At 60.2% G+C, this 18,655-nt stretch overlaps 1 protein-coding gene across 5 annotated transcripts in view; it reads left to right on the top strand.

The window, feature by feature from the left end:
* The window catches only part of Cpt1a (carnitine palmitoyltransferase 1A), a 50,362-nt gene that overhangs the window by 21,451 nt on the left and 10,256 nt on the right, over positions 1–18,655 (top strand). For all 5 annotated transcript variants that reach the window (XM_027944418.2, XM_071615977.1, XM_071615976.1 and 2 more), the window contains exons 5-14: positions 382–483; positions 2,564–2,701; positions 4,305–4,382; positions 5,546–5,653; positions 6,826–6,913; positions 10,178–10,373; positions 11,418–11,606; positions 12,162–12,267; positions 16,624–16,740; positions 18,178–18,342. In XM_027944418.2, the coding sequence (XP_027800219.1) occupies positions 382–483; positions 2,564–2,701; positions 4,305–4,382; positions 5,546–5,653; positions 6,826–6,913; positions 10,178–10,373; positions 11,418–11,606; positions 12,162–12,267; positions 16,624–16,740; positions 18,178–18,342 (1,287 nt within the window). The remainder of the gene's footprint in view (positions 1–381; positions 484–2,563; positions 2,702–4,304; positions 4,383–5,545; positions 5,654–6,825; positions 6,914–10,177; positions 10,374–11,417; positions 11,607–12,161; positions 12,268–16,623; positions 16,741–18,177; positions 18,343–18,655) is intronic.

Genomic DNA, 18,655 nt, shown 5'->3' on the forward strand with positions numbered 1-18,655 from the left:
TCCTCCAGTTGAGGGACAAGGGGACTGCATCGTCCCCCCCCCGGGGTTGGCTCCTGAGCCAGGCCAGGGCTGACCTCAGCCCCTGTTCCTGGAGCCTGAGCTGCCCTACACCCAGGGCTGCAGGGGAGGTGGGCACAGTGCGCGGGGCTGGGCCCTAGCTGACCCCGCGGGACACGGACAGCGGCATCTCCACGCTGGTCCAGCCTGGCGTTTCTGGGTTTCTGGGTGTGTTTGCCACGGCCAGCGAGGGAGGGGCAGAGTGTGGCCTGGAGGAAAAGCACCCCCTGCAGGCTCTCGCGAACTGTTGGCCATGTCCACGTCGGGAACTGGCCTTGGGTCTTCCCCGTAGCCACGTCTTTAAAATGTCACCTTTTCCTTCAGAGCATGGTCAAGATCTTCTCTGGCCGGAAACCCATGCTGTACAGCTTCCAGACGTCTCTGCCTCGCCTGCCTGTCCCAGCCGTGGAGGACACCGTCAGCAGGGTGGGTGTGGCCGGCGGTCCTGGGGTCCGGGTGCATCTGGTTCTGAGTCAGGTCGCGTCACCTGCTCTGATTGGCTCGCAGCACTGTGCCCTGTGGGGCCGTTGGCATCGGTTCCGCTGTGAGGTTGTGTCTTGAGATGTTTCAGGGAAGGTTTCACGTTTCATAGAGAAACTACGGGGGGGGGGGGCGTGTTTTTTCAGCAGCTTCACTGAGATACAATTTACTTATTTAAAAAAACGTTTTTAGCTGTAGATGGACACGATGCCTTTATTTTATTTATTTATTTTATGGGATGCTGAGGATGGAACCCAGTGCCTCACACGTGCCAGGCGAGCGCTCTGCCCCTGAGCCCCGCCACGGCCTGAGATACAGCGTGCATCATGCACAGCTTCCCCGTGCAGTTCCGAGGTTTTGGAGTCTCACGTAACTGTCTCAAACGTAGCATGTGTATGTTGCACTTATGTGTGTGTGTGTGTGTGTGTGTGTGCACTTGTGAGACACGAGTCTATGTCTTCTCCTTCTGGAGTGTGGCTTCGGTGACGTTGGTTGTGTTCACCTCTGTCTGTAGCCAAACTCTCTCGTGGTCTCAGACAACCCTAAACCGTTGAGCAATGACTCCTGCTGCCCTCCCCCAGCCCTAGTGACCTCTGTCCCACTTTTTGCTTCTGCCTCTGCTATTCAGGACATTGCAGATAAGTGCCGTCTTACAGGGTGTGACTTCCTAGGCCTGGCTCAGTCCACTGAGATGTGACTTCTTTCTGTGTCCTGGAGATAGAGCCCAGGGCCTTGCACACACTAGGCAAGCGCTGCCCCTGAGCTGTCCCCAGCCCAGCCATCTCAGGTCCATCCATGCGTGGCCTGCGGGTGCATGTTCCTTCTTTGGCTGAAGAGCGTTCCTTGGTGTGGCGGACGGCAGCTCACCCTCCGTGGACGGTCCTCTGAGCGGTTGCCGCCACTCGGCTGTGGCACATGATTCTGCTGAGCGTCCAGGGACAGCCTTTTGTTTTCCGGTTGCAGCTGGCCTGAGGTTATGTCCAGGAGAGGAGGAGTGTCCTCTGTTGATGGAGGGTAGTTCTACATGGACGGCTGCACGGCTTAAACCCTCACCAGCGTCTGTGAGGGTTCCGTTGTTTCTTGTCTTAAGCTGGAAACTTCTGGGAGTCAGGGTTTGGACATTGGTTCAGTGACTTAGTCCCTATTTTCGGCAGGTCCCTTCCCATCTGTGCTCTCCTGAGTCCTCCCCTGTGTGGGGGCTGAGGCCACCCCACTGCGGCACCCTCTGGTGGAGGGGCCCAGGGCTCTGCAGGCCGGCGGTCGCCGAGCCCCCCTGCCCTGCGTGGCTCAGGCTCTGCCGCACGGCACGGTTGCTGTCTCGCTAAAGCACTTGGAATAAGCCTCCAGATGGGAGCAGCTGGCCCTTTTCAGAGGCAGGCCCTGCCCTCCAGCGCTCAGCTGGGCCCTGCGTTCCCAAGGCTGTTCTGGCCCCAGTGGGGCAGTCGGGAAGTGAGCTGCCCACGTAGGTGCAGGGGGGAGTGCCCGAGTGCCCTGCTCCCCGGTGCCCCTCCGTCCAGCGTCTGCTCTGTTAAAGCAGTGCCTGTCGGGTGTCTGTGCGCTGAGACCCTGACCCTGGGGCCTGGCCTGGGCCTGTCACGGTGGAGACAGCGCTGTCCTGTCACCTGCCTGGCCCTCCCCCATCTCACGGGCACCACCCCAGGTCATCATAGCGTAGGTGGAAACAGACCTTTGATTACAGGCCACGTCATGGACAAGGGACTCTCCTGAGATCTCTGTTCACCAAGCGGTGACCTTGACGCTGTAGGGTTGACCCTGGTGGACTGGTGGTGATACAGGATTTGGGGCCCTTTTTAAGCTACTGAAGGATGAAAGGGTTTTAGGTGTTTAGTTGTCATTAACCCCCAGGTCCTTCCCCAGCAGAGCGGTTGACTCGGGGGCTGGCTGAGACCAACCCGGGGAGGGTTTTACAGTCTTTATAACACAGTGTGACTTCTGCAGGCACAGGCGGGGGGCGCCAGGCCTAGATGCCCGTGTGTAACTGGCCGATGTTTCCTTCACTAACCAGTACCTGGAATCCGTGAGGCCTCTCATGAAGGACGGGGACTTCCAGCGCATGACAGCACTTGCTCAAGATTTTGCTGTCAACCTTGGACCAAAATTACAGTGGTACTTGAAGTTGAAATCCTGGTGGGCCACAAATTATGTAAGTATTTATATCCATAATGTTTCTTTCCTTTTTCTTTTTTTCTTTTTTGGTACCAAGGATTGAACCCAGGGGTACTTAACCGCTGAGCCATCTCTCCAGCCCTTGTTTATATTTTATCTGGAGACAGGATCTCACTGAGTTGCTCAGGGCCTTGCTAAGTTGCTGAGGCTGGCTTTGAACTTGGATCCTCCTACCTCAGCTTCCAGAGCCGCTGGGATTACAGGCATGTGCCACGGGACCCAGCTCCCAGCCCTTTTTATTTTAAGACAGGATCTAATTTGCTTAGTGTCTCATTAAGTTGCTGAGGTTGGCCTCAACCTTGCGATCCTCCTGCCTCAGCCTCCTGAGTTGCTGGGTTTACAGGTGTGTGCCACCGCACCCGGCAACATAACATTAACTTGATGAAATTTTACCATATGAAAATGCAGATTTAGGGGCCAGGGATGACCGAGTTGAAGTCACAGTGTAGACTAGCCGGGCTCACCCCGGACGGAGGACCTGGGTGCAGATGTGGTGACGGTTTGGCCTGAGAGCAGGTGTGTGGAGGAGGGACATTTATACCTGCCGTCTGTGCTGCGGAGCTGTTCCTCCTGCAGCATCGGGGCGCGCTGCCCGGCCACCTGCTCCTCCCCTCTGGTGGGGTTCCTTTGACCCCTGGAGCTTCTCCTCGCAGCCCTCGGGTCAGGGCTGGGATGTGGCTGGGTCCCGCCCAGCTCCCGGTCCATTGGCGTCTGCTCCAGGATGGCGTCTTGGCAGTCTGCGCCAGGACCCGCTGAGCTTCCTCGCAGGCGGGGAGGCCAGGGGAGACGTTTGGGGATGAAGCAGGGGGCACAGTCCAGGCTTTGAGGACCACTCATGTGCAAGAAGAGGTGTCAGAAGGGACCCAGGTGGAGCAGGGGACGGTGCCAGTCGGGCGTTGTGGCTGGGTGGGCCACTGTCGGGTGGGACAGTGTCTGTGGGTGCTGAGGCAGCGCTCCTTGGGTGACATCGGGTCGTTAATTTTAGAGAACAAGATAACGTGCAGTCCTCTAGTCCAGGGCCGTGGCTTTGACTGGTACCGGGTCAGAACCAGGGAGGGAACCCAGACTGCACCACGTCCCCAGCCCTTTCCATTCTGTTTTGAGACAGGGTCTCTCTTGCTCAGTTGCTGGGAGCCTTGCTAAGCTGCCCAGGCTGGCCTTGAATCCTCCTGCCTCAGCCTCCCAACCTGCCGGGCTCCGGGCGTGAGCTCTGCACTTGGCAAGATGCGGGCTCTTCCAGGGATACCCGGGGAGGGGAAGCCATCTGCGGGGCAGTTTGGGATCTTATCACCTTGTGCTGGGTGGAGTGCAGCGTCTCTGCCTGGACAGTGCTGGCTACTCAAGCAGGCCAGCAGGCCGCTGTCACTTGTGTTTTCACTGTCTGAGAAATGGAGGTGACCCACCTCCTGGCTGGGCCTCAACCTGAGACAGTGCGGTTCCCACTGTCCTGCCGTCTCTTGGTTTAGGGGCTCCATGCTCTGGAGTGGCCCCGGGAGACACTGGAGTCTTCCAGCGAGCACCAAGGGTGTCCAGGGCCGTGGCTCCTGCTCAGCCTCTGGCTGTCCCTGTTTTATTGCCAGGTGAGCGACTGGTGGGAGGAGTACATCTACCTGCGGGGACGGGGACCGCTGATGGTGAACAGCAACTACTACGCCATGGTGAGTCCGCCAGCCGGCTGCCGTCCACGGGGTTGTGGGGCAGCACGCGTCCTGCACAGGTGACCCCGTCAGGGCTCTGCTGGGTGCTGGGTGAGCTCAGGGGCTGCACCCCTGCTCCTGTTTCCCCCGCCCAAGTCTTCACCCCCTGGGGACGCCAGGCCTGCTTTCCACACCGAGGACCACGTGAGCATCCGTTTGTACGGGAGGTTGCTCAAGGTGCTGAGCTGCTGCAGGGAAGTCTGGATTGCAAATACAGGCTTCCTGCGAGCAGGACTTCCATGCCCCGTACCAGTGCCGCTGTTGCGTAACTCAGCTCGGTGACATCTGCCTCACTCGCCCTCCGGGCTCATGTCCCTGCCTGCACCTGGGCTCAGCCCGTGGCTTGGCTGAGAGCTTGCACCAGCTGCTGACCTGGGCCCTCTTCCGCGCGAAGGCAGCTGCTGAGGAGCCGGGGCCGTGCTTTCCTGCCGCAGCCTTTGCCTGTGGACGTGCGGATGACTGTCCCGGGGCCCCTTGGTTTGGCTCCAGGCCTCTGTTCCGTGACCGGCTGCCAGTTCCTCCTCCTTCCCTTTCTGTTCTTCGCTTCCTTTATTTCCTCCCTCTCTTCCTTATCGCTGTCGCTATCATTTGCTTTTTCTTTCCATTTGTTTCTTTTGAAAAGTTTCCCTTCTCTCCTTTTCCTGACTGAGGAGAAGTGCCGGCGGAGCCTCGTGCTCTCTCCCCACTCGTCTCCCCCACGCGGGCTTCCTGCATGGCCAGGCCGCGCTCCGCCGTGCCCAGCTGGTCCTCTGCCCTTCCGTCTGTGGAGAAGCGAGTCCATCTCGCAGGCGAGCTGGCCACGCCCTAGACACGATCCTTCCAACCTCGGGTTCCTTCTCGTTCGGGAAACTTCCCGATTATCTAGCCGCTCCTGGCCGAGTCAACTTGGCTCTGCTCTTCTTCCCGTGCATTCCGCGAGGACATTAGGAACAAAATAATGCGCCCAGGGGTGCTCAGGGGCTTGTGTGCTTTCAGAGCATGAGCAAAATAAAACCACCACCACCGTGAGACGGTGCCACCGTGAGTCACAGGTGGAGCAGGTGTGGTTGAGCCCTCGGAGGCCGAGGTGGAGCTGTCTGGTGTCCGCCTCCCATGACCCTCTCTTTGCCGTTGCCCCCCTTCAGGAGATGGTGTACATCACCCCGACTCACATCCAGGCCGCGAGAGCGGGCAACACCATCCACGCCATCCTGCTGTACCGCCGCAAGCTGGACCGGGAGGAGATCAAGCCGGTGCGTGGACAGACTGCGTCAGGAAGGTCCCCTGGCAGGGCTGGGGCTGGGCTCAGAGGCAGGGTGCTTCCCTGGCGTGTGTGAGGCACTGGGTTTGGCCCTCAGCACCACATAAAAAGGAATGAATGAATGGACAAATAAATGGGGTTATGTCCGTCCACAACTAAAAAGGGAAAAAGGCCCCTTAGCCGAGCACAGTAGCACACATCTGTGAAACCACGACTCAGGAGGCTGAGGCAGGATGACCACTAGTTCCCGGTCAGTCCGGGCAACTTGGTGAGACCCTGTCTCAAATTTCACAAAGGGCCAGGGCTGGGCACTGTAGTGTGCCACTGTGATCCCAGTGGCTCCGGAGACTGAGATAGGAGGATGACGAGTTCAAGGCCAGCCTCAGCAGCTCAGTGAGGCCCTAAGCAACTTAGCAAGACTCTGTCTCCAAATAAAATATAGAAGACGATCTGGGGACGCGGCTTGGCGGTAAAGCACCTCTGGTTCCATCCCAGTGCAGACAATAGCAGTGAACACCCCAAACGAAGGGTCCGGCATGTTAGGCATGTTTCGAGGGCAGGGTCTGGTGAGCTCCTTGCACCCCTGCACCATGACCACAGTCGGGACAGAGTCTGCACGTCACCGGCAGTTCCCTCTGCTCCCTCCTGACCTTCCCTCCCGGCGACCTGACCTGCTCTCTGTCCTTCCGATTCGTTATAATCACCAGGGCTGTGTGCGGAGGGAGAGGAGGTCTGCACTCCTTTTATCTGGTTTTTTTCACCCTCGTGGGGTCGATATTTGGGGGCTTCTCTCTTGGGCGCCCTGAGTGGCTCCATCTCTCGTCCCTGAGTGCTGTGTTTTGCCCTGTTGGCTTCTGAGGGGACTGACAACTGCGCGAGCTACTCAGGAGAGACCGTGTTCTCCTTAGATGTCCTTTGGCTCGAGTGTCAGAGTGGACGGACGGGTCTGGATGTGTTATTGTGAAGTAGCCGCAGGAGGCTGTGCCCCGGCCTGTGCAGGATGCCCCCTGCGATCCCGGCCCTGGGGACGATGGGAAGACGCTGGGCGAACCCAGGGTGGGCCCAGAACACGGCCCTGGTCACCTGTGTGGTCTCGGCAGGCTCCTTGAAAACCTCCTCCTGTGGCATTTTTGCTTGTTTGTTTGAAAAACGCTTTTGTTGCAGATCCGTCTCCTGGGCTCCACGGTCCCCCTGTGCTCCGCGCAGTGGGAGCGCTTGTTCAACACTTCCCGGATCCCCGGGGAGGAGACAGGTGAGTGGGGCCTGCCAGCTCCCTTTGGGAACCAGAAGTTGCCACCACTGGCTTGGAATAGGAGAGGGCCAGGAGGAGGGCCAGGGCCCCACTGAGGCAGGGCCTTTCCGAGAGTCGGGCCTCCTGTCTGTGAGGCGGGGCAGTGGGCCTGCTCCCAGGTTCTGGTCTCTGGCGAGGGCCGTCTCCTCAAGCGCCATTTCTAGGTCTTCCTTGGGCTTCTTCGGGCCCCGCTGCGGGTGTGTGCGGGGCTTGTTGCTGTGTGGATCGTGCTGCACGGGGTCTGCACCGCGGGTGGGCGCCCACCACCAGCTGCTGGGTAGCGCGGAATCTACTGTCCCCGACAGGACGCCTTGATTGTGGCAGGGAGGGTCAGCCGGCTGGCAGTGCTCACACTGTGCTGTGTGGGAGACCCCATTCCCCGGCCGTGCAGGTGGGGAGGTGCAGGTGGGGGGACATGGGCGCCCGAGGAGCAGGCCCGTGAGACCCCAGCAGGCTGTCGTCCTGCCTGAGCCTCACAGCAGCCCGTGCGTGCGTGCGAGCTCTGAGTGCCCGGCCGCCCAGGGCTGGTGTGCCCTGGGTGCCACGGGGCCTTAGTTTCCCTGTACAAAGCTGAGCCACTCAAGCACTCCCCGGGGCGGTGTGCAATCTCCAGGAGGAGGGGACGCGTGCATGGCTTTTGTGCCAAGGGACAGAGCGGGTGGGTTTTGGTATCAGCGGGGGTCTGGGACGGCCCTCTCGATACCCAGGCACGACCGTTGCAGCTTACCTTAGGCCCCTTCATTCTGGGTTTTTTCCCCTTCAGTAACTTTTTAGGTGAAGAATGGAATTTTCACCAAAATTTAGAAAGAAGACAAAGCACTATTGCCACCGTGCCAGACTCAGTGTTGACATTTTGGGGGTTTTTGGTGCTGGGGATCCAACCCAGGGCCTCCCCCGTGCCGGGTGGGTGCTCTGCCCCGAGCTGCCTCCCAGCCCCTCATCGTTGACAGTTGGGGAACTTTGTCAGGACCCGGGACATCGCAGGTTCCTCGCGCTCTCTCCCACCTGCGGACTGCTGCCGAGGTCTGCGCCTTCCTCTGGGAGTGGCTTGCCCAGCCCGCAGGGAGGGTCCCTGGGTTGTGGCTCCGTGGCAGAGCGCTCACCCAGCCCATGCGAGGCCCTGGGTTCGATCCTCAGCACCACATAAAAACAAATGAATAAAAAAATAAAATAAAGATATTGTGCCCAACTACACCTAAAAAATAGATATTAAAAAAGAACGGGTGGCATGTCTCACTCTTCGTGCCGAGTGGGGGTCTTGGCATAACGTGCAGCCACTTGGGGCAGCCGATGCACCATCCCCATCCCCAGTCGCCTCTTCTTTCTGGAGCACTAGGTCTCCATCTTTCATAGTGAGTACGTTAGCATTAAAACTTGGGTGACACTGGTTCATGGGTCCCTGCTCTGGGACTCCTGTCTCTAGGGGCCCTTCCCTCCTCCTTCACAAGCATCTGTCTTTGCTCTGTTTATCTGTGGCTCTCCAGGTGCCTGGATTCGGCTCCCACGTGTGGCGTGAGCTGTGGCTCCGACTTTGCTCTCCGCGTGGCTGGCCGCGTCAGGCCTCACGTGGGGAGGGCAGCGCCCACAGCGGTGCTGCCTGGGGCCTGTGTGCGGCTGACTCCGGGCCTCGTTCAGTCTCTCCTCCTTCCTTCCCTTAGCGGTCTTGTCCAGACGTCAGCCTGCTGCTCCCCGCGGCTGTCTTGTTGGAATGGCCTTGGAAGGTGGAACGGGGTGGCGCGGAGAGTCGCCCCTGCCCCGTCTGCCCACCTGCCGCAGTCCTGGTTTCCTCCTCTGTTTGTCTGGGTCTTTTTTAAAAAATGGTTTCGTAAACTCTTGTGCTTTCTCCTGTGGGGTCTCGCGTGTCTTTGGCTGGAGTTGCTCCTGGGCTCCTTGTTCTGTTTTGGGGGGCACAGGATTGAACCAGGGGTACACTGAGCCACATCCCTAGCCTTTTTTAAAAAAATATGTATGAGAGACAGGGTCTCCCTGAGTTGCTGAGGCTGGCTCGGAACTCACGATCCTCCTGCCTCAGCCTCCCGAGCTGCTGGGATTCCAGGCTGCCCCACCGCGCCCAGCAAGGCTCCTCGTTCTGTTCCTCTTGAGTATATTTTTGAACTGTTGCTGCTGCCTGCTGTGTTCTGGGGCTGCCATTACAGATACCACAGATGTGGCGGCTGAAACTACACAAATGTGTCCTCAGCCGGCTGGAGCCAGGATCCCGTGCCGCAGGCCGGTTCCTCCCAAGGGCGGCCTCTCCCTGTACCCTCTCACGGTCCCTGTGTGTCTGCGTCCCATCTCCTCGTCTCACAGGGACCCCATTCCCATTGGCTTGGGGTCACTGTGGTGGCCTCATTGTACCTTCATCACCTCTTTAAAGCAGCTGTCTCCCAGGCCGTCCAGTGTGAGACCCTGGCGGCCTGGCGGCAGCCGAGGGAGTGAGTGTCATGGGGTCCTGGACGGACCTCCCGCCTGGCAGGAGCCTGGCTCCTTTGGACAGCGGCAGGCGGTTGGCTTGGGCTTCTTCGTGGCCCACCGTAGCTGCAGATGACAGGGTTTCTGTCCTCTCCCGGATCTTCTCTTCTCTTGGTGTTTCGCTGCCCCCGCGGGTCTCGGGTGGGACCTGGACAGCTGCGGTGCCGCGTGTCCTGTCTCTGCTGCGAGGTGTCTGCTCCCTGTAGCTGGTGGAAACCCTTCGGCCAGTTCAGGGGGCTTCCCTGTCCCTGGTGCCAGAAACCCCTTCAGAACGTGCCCGTGGGGCGGGTGCTGGGGCTGTCTCCAGGCTCCGCTGGTGTCCCTTCCTGGGGGGGCCCTGGCCGTGTCTCAGGCGAGGTTGGCCACCTCTCCTGGCACTTGCCCTGTTGTTGGTGGCGGGTTCACCCCGTCCTCCCCGCCAGTCCCTGTGGCCCCTCAGCTGTGACCATGCATCCCCCTGAGCGGGCCCTGAGTGGGCTTGAGGCCCAGCCACAGAAGGACGAAGTACGCGGCTTTGGGGACGCGTCACTGCGTTCCTGGATGAGGAAGCTGAGCCTGGGGAGGCTGGGCAGTTTGCCTAGAGCCACACCCCAGCGGGGTGCCAGGCTCTGGGTGTCCCCTGCTTGAGGCTTGCAGAAGCCACCACCTGGGCTCCGTCACCTGGGAGGAGCCGTGCGGCCGGGCACGCTGGCGGGGTCGGGTGGCGCATCTGCTGCCCTGACCCGTACTCCGGTCCCCCCCGCGCCCGTCCAGACACCATCCAGCACGTCAAGGACAGCAGGCACATCGTGGTGTACCACCGCGGCCGCTACTTCAAGGTCTGGCTCTACCACAGCGGGAGGCTGCTGACGCCCCGGGAGCTGCAGCAGCAGATGCAGAGGGTCCTGGACGACCCGTCAGAGCCGCAGCCCGGGGAGGCCAAGCTGGCCGCGCTCACCGCGGCGGACAGGTGTGTGGCCCTCGTGCTGCCCCGTGCTCTTCCTCGCCCGGGTCTGCTCCATGGGTGCTGTGGTGGCACCTTAGCGGGACCGAGCTGTAGTGGCTCTGCCTGGCTCCATGGTGGCAGGCTCCACTCCCAGGTGGTGGCCACGGGCGCAGCTGGACTCTGTAGGGTCTTCTGCTTCCAGAACTTACTTAGGATGCTTCCCGGGGAGGGTGGGTGGTGGGTGGGCCCGTGTGTGTCTCCCTGCCGGACACGAGCCTTGGGTCAGCCTGCACCGGGCCTGTTCCGTGGACATTCAGTGCGTCAGCATCACGTGCCAGGCTCGTGCCCTGCCCTGGAAGCCACGCAGGGGGACAGTGAGCTGCCGGGTTTCTGTTCTCACGACTAAAAGGCTCAGGGGTCACTCCAGTTGAACTGGGCTGACTGGGCTGCACAAAATAACCACACAAGAGACACAAAGAACCTTTTTCTTTGGGGTCTCTGTGACGGCTCCTCTGACCTTAAGGGTCCGCAGGAAGAGAGAGCGAGAGCACGCGCTGACCCCTTTTATTGAGGAGAAGCTACTCAAATGAGGCCAGGGGTCAGGTTTCAGGGGGCTGAGTCCAGCTTCATGATGTCCACTGTCAGCAGGTTGACTGACACCTGGGTAGGCCACACCCAAGGGCACAGTAAGAGGAGGGGACACACACAAGGCACTTCCATGGAAGGTTCTATCCTAAACAGGGCAAGGGGTTATGAAGGAACAGGTGAGCATAGCTTCACCCATGGGGCTGTAGCAAGACACACCCATGCACGAGACACCGACCCTCAGACCCAAGAAGGGTGGGGAAAGCTCTGCCACATTTCTGCGACTGAGCGCCTCAGCACCCAGCCTGGGAGTGTGACTCAGTCACGTGCAAGGTTGGTCTCCCACAATGAGCCCCTTCCAGCACACGGGGCAGCACTGCAGGGGGGCAGCCAGGAAGGTCCTGGACAGACGTCTCATGCAAGGGCCGTCACCAAGCTGCTGCAGGCATGGCCGTTCCCAACCCTATTTAATTGTCACCGCAGAGTACCCTGGGCCAAGTGTCGCCAGGACTATTTTGGACGTGGGAAAAACAAGCAGTCTCTGGATGCTGTGGAGAAAGCCGCGTTCTTCGTGACCTTGGATGATACTGAGCAGGGCTACAGGCAGGAGGACCCGGAGGCGTCCCTGGACAGCTATGCCAAGTCCCTTCTGCACGGCAAGTGCTTCGACAGGTACCGTCCTTTCCTCCCAGATCGGCGCTCCCTGTATCTGGGCAGCCCTCCCCGGGGTCCACCTTGGAGCAGTGCGGCTCAGTCTCCTGCCCTCCACCTCAGGGAGCTCACAGCCTGAGCCTGGCAGGTCCAGACCCCCTCACCAGGCCCCAGGCCTTCCTGGGGGTGCTGGTGACGGGTAGTGATTGCCCATTCCCTGGCCAGGAGCAGAAGGGGTGGACGGCACAGGGTGGGGGCGGACCTGGGAGTCAGCTTCGGCCTGACCTGCGGGTTGCACCTTCTCTGTGAAGTGGGGCCCAGCAGCTCTGGCTGAGGAGGACCCCCGTCTCCCCGCTGGCCTGCTCTGGTCTCCAGGACACACGTGCTCACGTGTCCTCAGCCTGGGTGCGGGGAGCCACGGGCGCCTTGGTCCTGCTGGTGCCTTACCCTTGCTCCCCTGGAGCTGTCTGAGGGGTGGGGACAGAGCCGCTGGCTGTCCAGAGGGAAGCAGCCTGCAGGTCTGGGTCACCGCTGTCACTTGGACATGCAGTCCCTGGTCACATGTGGGTCCCACAGGTGGTTTGACAAGTCCATCACGTTTATCGTCTTCAAGAATGGCAAGATAGGCATCAACGCAGAGCACTCCTGGGCGGATGCACCCATCGTGGGCCACCTGTGGGAGGTGAGTGCTGGCAGCTGTCACACAGACAGGTGCCGGTGACCAGGCCACCTGGGAGAACCCCCGGCCCACGAGCTCGGTCCCTGGGTCTGCTCCTGCAGCAGGAGCCCAGAGTCAGTAGATGCCTCTCCCTGTGGGGACAAGCAGTGGCCCTGGGCCACCGGGCAGAACCCGGTCCGGACTACAGCTAGGCTTGCTCTGAAATGGTGACCTCTCCTAGTTTTAGGCAAAACAGAAGCAAGCGTACTAAATTTTGGTTTATAAAAAGGTGGTTTTGCCCAGCACAGTGGCGCACACCTGTATCTCAGGCACCCAGGAGGCTGCGGCAGGAGGATCTCGAGTTCAAAGTCAGCCCCAGCAAGTAAGGGAGACCCTGTCTCAAAATAAAAAATAAATGGGGCTGGGGATGTGGCCCAGTGGTTAAGTGTCTCTGGGCCCCCCACCCCCACCCCACAAAGGCAGCTTGCATATTATTGAAAAGTATCATTTTCATTCTTGAAATTACCGGGTTGTTTTAAAGCCACCAAACCCCTGTCATCCTTTCCCTGAGCCCAGCATTTAAACACAGTGTGGGCTGGGGTGCAGCTCAGTGCAGCTCAGCGCGTGTGCTCAGCTGCTCAAGGCCCTGGGCTCCATCCCTAGCCCTGAAAAAGAAAATTGTAAATACACAGGGCTTAAAAACTGGTGACTACTCTCCGAGTGTTCAAACGGCTTCGTGTTTGGCATGAAAAATCCACGGTGGGGGTTGTTGCCTTAACTCACTGCCAGGGTCTGGCTCAGAGAAGCGCTGCGCTCCGGGCCCCGCCACAGTAGCTTTGCACGGAGGGGACAGTGCTCACCTGTTGTCATGAGTTGGGGTGACGTCCACAGCAGGCAGCCCCTTGGAGGTCCACGTGGACAGAGAGGCCGTCTTTCTGCATCCGAATCCCCTGCTCCTGTGGTAGACCACGTGGAATTAAGGGACCTTGCAGGCGCAGCCGTGGGGGGGTCTCAGCTGGCGGCTTGGAGGCCAGCTCCCGGCCTACCCCAAACGTGCGTGAACCGCAGACCGCGTGGCGGACTCGCCAGGGCACCCGCGTGCTGCGGGTGAGCGTCCTTTACCCAGAGTGCTTGAGACCGCAAGCGTTTCAGGGTCAGTTTTCCGGGATTTGGAATGTTTGCATAGACCTTTCGGGTGGAGCGTCCCTGATCTGAAAGGAGGAGATCCGAGATCTCTGGAATCCGGGACTTGCTGACCGCCCACAGGATGAGCCAGACTCCCGTCCTAGAGGCTGGTGGGTCGGCTTCTCAGGGAGGCTGCACCGGTGCCCGCCCTTCTGCCCTCCCATCTGTGACAAGGCTTCGGGTCCCCGTCCTTTTTCCACATGGTGCCTGTCATTTCCTTGTGTGGAGCTCACAACCCTGGAACCGTGCTTTGTCCCACCCTCCTGAGGGCAGGGGTCTTCCCTCGGGCCTCAGCCCACCCCTCCCCCGGAGGACCTCACCCTTGCCTAATCTGGACCACCTGTCCTGCTTCCCTTCACCTCTGGGTGGGGTCTTGGCAGGACCCCGGCAGCCGCCCCACGGGTGGTTTTCAGCATGGGAGAAGCAAGGCGTTCCAGCTTCTCTGCAGCGTGTGGCCCCAGGACCCTGACACCTGAGGAAAAGCAGCCGGGGCTCTTCCCACCAGGCCCCTGCAGAGGCCCACTAAAGCCCAGGGCCTGTCAGCTGAAAATGCAGCAGGCGCCCCTGGACACGGCGGCGGAGGCCCACCCCAAGTCCATGCACAGTGCTCATGGTGCAGCCTGCCGGGTCCTGCTCCAGGGGCCCTCAGAGGACCCTGAGCGCAGGAGCTGCTGTTGAGTAGGGAAGCTGCACCCTGGGCAGTCTGGCTCACTTGGGGCACGGTCATCAAGGAGGGAAACCTGCAGGATATTTGTAAGGTCAGGTTGATTTTTCTAGGCATTCTGAATAAGGCCAGGATGAAGGGGTCCAGTCTTAGACAGGCCGATTAGAAGTGGTGTTTAGCTGTTACTGTCCGGCTGACAGAAGGGCCAGGGGCCGGGGCTCTCAGTGTGAAGGCCTGGTGCTGCATTGAGGTGGGGCTGACCCAAGCACACAGTGGCCATCGGCAACAGGTCTGGTGGAGGTAGCTCCTGTCTGCTCCTGGTGCATTTCTTGTGGTGAGGTGTGGGGGAGGTTGGGGAGCTCAGGTGCAGCCCAGCTTGGGCTAAGCAACCTGCCTCTGGGCTTCTCAGGGCTGCAGGAGCCCCAGTATGCGTACAGGTGGCTCCCTCCCTTCCCTTCCCACCACCTCACCTGGCAGACCACCTACTCTAGAAGGCAAGTTCCCTGAGCACAGAATTCTCTTCAAAATAATTCACTATTATTATTAGATTCCAGGATTGAACCCAGGGTGCTTAACCAGAGAGCCACACCCCCACCCCTTTTTTGTATTTATTTAGAGTTGGGATCTCACTTTAGGACCTCTCTAAGTTGCTGAGGCTGGCTTTGAACTTGTGATCCTCCTGCCTCAGCCTCCAGGCTTCTGGGATTACAGGCATGTCCACTGCACCTGGCACTTTTTGTTGTTTATTTTATTTTCTATGGACACAGTACCTTTATTTTATTTATTTTTATGTGGCGCTGAGGATCAGAACCCAGTGCCTCACACGTGCTGGGCAAGTGCCCCATCACTGAGCCCCAGCCCTCTTTGGGTTACTTTTAAATTTGTATATAACACATAACCATAAACCCACCCTTTTTAAGTTTACAGGTCAGTGGTTCTGGAATATTCACCAAGTGTTGAATTCTAGACATTGTTATCCTCCCCCAAAGCCTCCTCACCCCTCTCCCAGCCCCCAGTAACCCTGATTGCCCTGTTTGGGGATGTGCCCATTCTGGACATTCGGTAGAGGTGGAATCACGCACCACATGGACCTCAGTGACCAGCCTTCCCTTAGTGTGATGTTGTCCAGGTCACCCAGGTCACGGCATGTACTGGGGAGCTGTTCCTCTTGGTGGCTGCGTAGAACTCCGCGGTGCCTCCAGGGCGCCTCTGTGTGCCCCGTGGGAGGGCGTGTGTCTGTGCACGGGGGCCCTTGCGGGCAGTGCTGCTGGGAGCGCCCTCATCTCTGAGCCTGGGCCCGGGAGTGCAGCTGCGGGTCACGTGCTGCGCTGCGTTCCTCGAGGACGGGAGGACGTTGCCGCCATGCCGGCCCTGTGGTGCCCAGTGTGCCCTGAGGAGCTGCCCCCTGGAGTTGCCCTGACACTCTGCCTGTGTCTGGTGGCGGCTCAGAGGAGCTGGACATGGAGGACGCACTCACTTCCCAGGCCCAGTTTCCTGCTGTGCACACGTGGGTGTGGCGGTCACCACAGCAGGCGGACAAAAGTGGTTGAGGGGAGGACGATGACCGCAGAGGCCCTATATGGAGCCTGGGCAGCAAGAGGCACAAGTGGCTTGGGGTTTGCTCTGCTGTGACCTGTGTGACCTTGACCAGCTGTGGACCCCCGGCCCCTTCCTGGCCTCCAGACAAGGGAGGGGACGCACCTCTCTGAGCCTTGGGCATGCACTGACTCAAAAGTGCGTGGCAAGCGCCCATCTCAGTGCTGGCTCTAAGAGGGACAGGGTTTGTTCCCCTCGGAAGCTGGGCAGTTGGTGGGACCCTGCAGCCAGTGACCCCCGAGGTGGTCGAGGCACGTGGGGTCTCCCCGCTTCCTGCTGTGCGGCTCCTGAAAGCCCCGCATCTCGGGGGACAGTGTCGGTGTGCTCGAGAGTTGGTGGAGGCTGGCAGCCCTCAGGAGGCTTCAGGTGGCTGGCCACAGCAGAGACAGGGCCGGACCAGGGGCTGGGCTTCTGGTCCCACCCTAGCCTCCCGGAGGGGAGAGGGACTGGAGGCCAAGTGGTCACCAGCAAAATCCCAGAAGGACAGGGCTCGGGAGCTCCTGGGCAGAGGCCACGAGGAGACGCCAGGTGGGGAGCGCCTAGGGAGGGCACGGAGCCCGCACCCGTCCCAGGGCCGGCCCTGCGCCATGTTCCTGACCGCCCGAGTCACAGGCTTGAGAGTGAGCCAACCGCGTGGGTGGGTGTCGCCCCGAGGCTGGGACCTGCGCTGCAGACCAGTGAGACCCAGGACCATGGGGACCCCGTTCATAGCCAGTCAGAGGCACGGGCACAACCCAGAGCTTGCACCTGGCACCCAAAGGGAGGGATCCTCGGCAGTGGTGCCGGGACTGGACCGACTGAGGATACCCGGCTGGTGGTCAGTGCAGAAGGCACTGTGTGGCCCGGGGTTGGGGCCTGGGAGCTGAGTGCTGAGCGGGGCTGGGGAGGGGCTGAGGCTGGGTCTCCACCCTCCAACGCCTGCTTCCTCCTCACAGTACGTCATGGCCACCGACTGCTTCCAGCTGGGGTACACGGAGGACGGTCACTGCAAAGGGGACCCCAACCCCAGCATCCCCTGTCCCACCAGGCTGCAGTGGGACATCCCGGAAGCGGTAAGTCAGGGTGTCGCTGCCGCGGCCTGGGCTGGGAGGTGGGCAGACGCAGGCCCTGGGTGCTCCTGACTCCGGGGAGCTGACCAGGGCCCGGGGCTGCCACGGGAGGTGTCTCTCTCCATTTGAAGCTTTCTGGAGAAATTCCAGCTCCGACCGAACTGGGTGTCTGTAACCTGTCGGCAACAAAGAAGAAAAACCCCACCAAACCCAGAGTCGACATATTCTAAGTGGGAAGGAGTTTTAGGTTGGAGAGCGCCGTCCGGACTCTCGTGGTCCAGGCAGGAACAGGGCCCAGAAGCACTTGGCCACCGTGGACTCTCAAAGCCCCGGGGTGGCGTGAGGTCGCGCACAGGTGTGGCCTCTGGCAGCCCTGGGCTGGGAGCTGACCAGGCCACTTTTCATTCATTGCAAAAAACATTTTTAAATGGTCTTTATTTTTCTTAATAATTATTTTTATTATTCTTAATAATTATTTTTAAGTTATAGGTGACACAGTGTCTTTTTTTTTACTTTATGAGGTGCTGAGGATCGAACCCAGTGCCTCATGCATGCTAGACACGCGCTCTACCTCTGAGCCTCAGCCCCAGCCCTAGTCTTTGTATTTTTAGAGCTGTTTTAGGGTCATAGCAAAATCAAGAGGAAGAGACAGGTTCCCGCGCCTCCCTCCACCAGCACCTGACGGAGCCAGGCGCCCTGCAGTCTTTGACCCGCGTGGACACATGTCCATCCCTGGAGCCCGCCATTCACCCCGGGGGTCCCCCCGTGACCCCAGGGTCCCTTGGTGTCACATCAGGGTCACTCAGTGTCACACTAGGTCCCTCTCGCTGTCACACCAGGGTGACTCTTGCTATTGCGCCTGCCCTGTACCCACCATCTGAGCCCCATCTGGTTAGGGTGACTGCCTGGCCATCCCCTGGCCCCCCCCCGTCCGTCCCTCTCTCCAGTCCTTTCCGGGGGTCCTGTGGTTGGGTCATGCTGCTGGCAGCCCTTCCAACTGGTGGCTTTTGCTGTGGCACAGCCCTTGAGCCTCCTGCTCCTATCCCCCTGTGTGACAGTGCGTTCTCTTCAGTGCTGCGTGATGTTCCCTTGCACGGCCGTTCACTTGAGTCCTGGGTTGCTCCATTGCCGCCACACGCCAACATTGGGCTGTGTAACACAAAGCCCCGACTGAGGTGCCCGATGGGGTCTCGCTGGGCTCCCGGAGCCCAGACCCACCTGTGTGCCCAGACCCCACCCGGCTGGAGTCCCCACTGCTCCTGGGGTGGGCCCAGGGCCCTGGGTTGCTGCCCTGTAGGGGCTTCTGGGTCATTTATCCAGAGAAGCTGCTGGAAAATGGTCCCAACCTTCCGGGGACACCCATGGCCTGGCGGAGGCTCCCGGGACCTGGTGCGTGCCTCTGCCTCCCGCTGAGGCAGTGGTCTTCTCCCCTCCCTGCAGTGTCAGGAGGTGATAGAGACGTCCCTGAACAGCGCGAATCTTCTGGCAAATGATGTGGACATCTACTCCTTCCCGTTCGACGCCTTTGGTAAAGGGATGATCAAGAAATGCCGGACGAGCCCCGACGCCTTCATCCAGCTGGCCCTGCAGCTGGCGCACTACAAGGTAGGCCAGGCCGAGCTGTGCCCGGCGCCCCGGGCTCCTTCCCCAAGGCGGGAAGCTGCCGCTGGCACCAGAGGCACAGCCTCCTGGGCTGGTGTGACCATGGCGCCCGGAGCATGTCCACTGGACACTGGGGGTGAGTTCCGCAGACCCCTCTGGACAGACGCGGGTCCTGTGTGGAGACAGGCGCTGGGGAGATGAGCAGAGGGGAGCCTGTCACTCCACGAGGACAGAGCTGACAGGCCCTGGAAACACTGGGTGCACTCCTTCCCCTCTGGCCTCTGACAGCCCCTTCCATAGCAGGGACCCAGCGGCC

The sequence above is a fragment of the Marmota flaviventris genome, chromosome 9 (genome assembly GCF_047511675.1).
Source record: "Marmota flaviventris isolate mMarFla1 chromosome 9, mMarFla1.hap1, whole genome shotgun sequence".
Classification (NCBI taxonomy): Eukaryota; Metazoa; Chordata; class Mammalia; order Rodentia; family Sciuridae; genus Marmota; species Marmota flaviventris.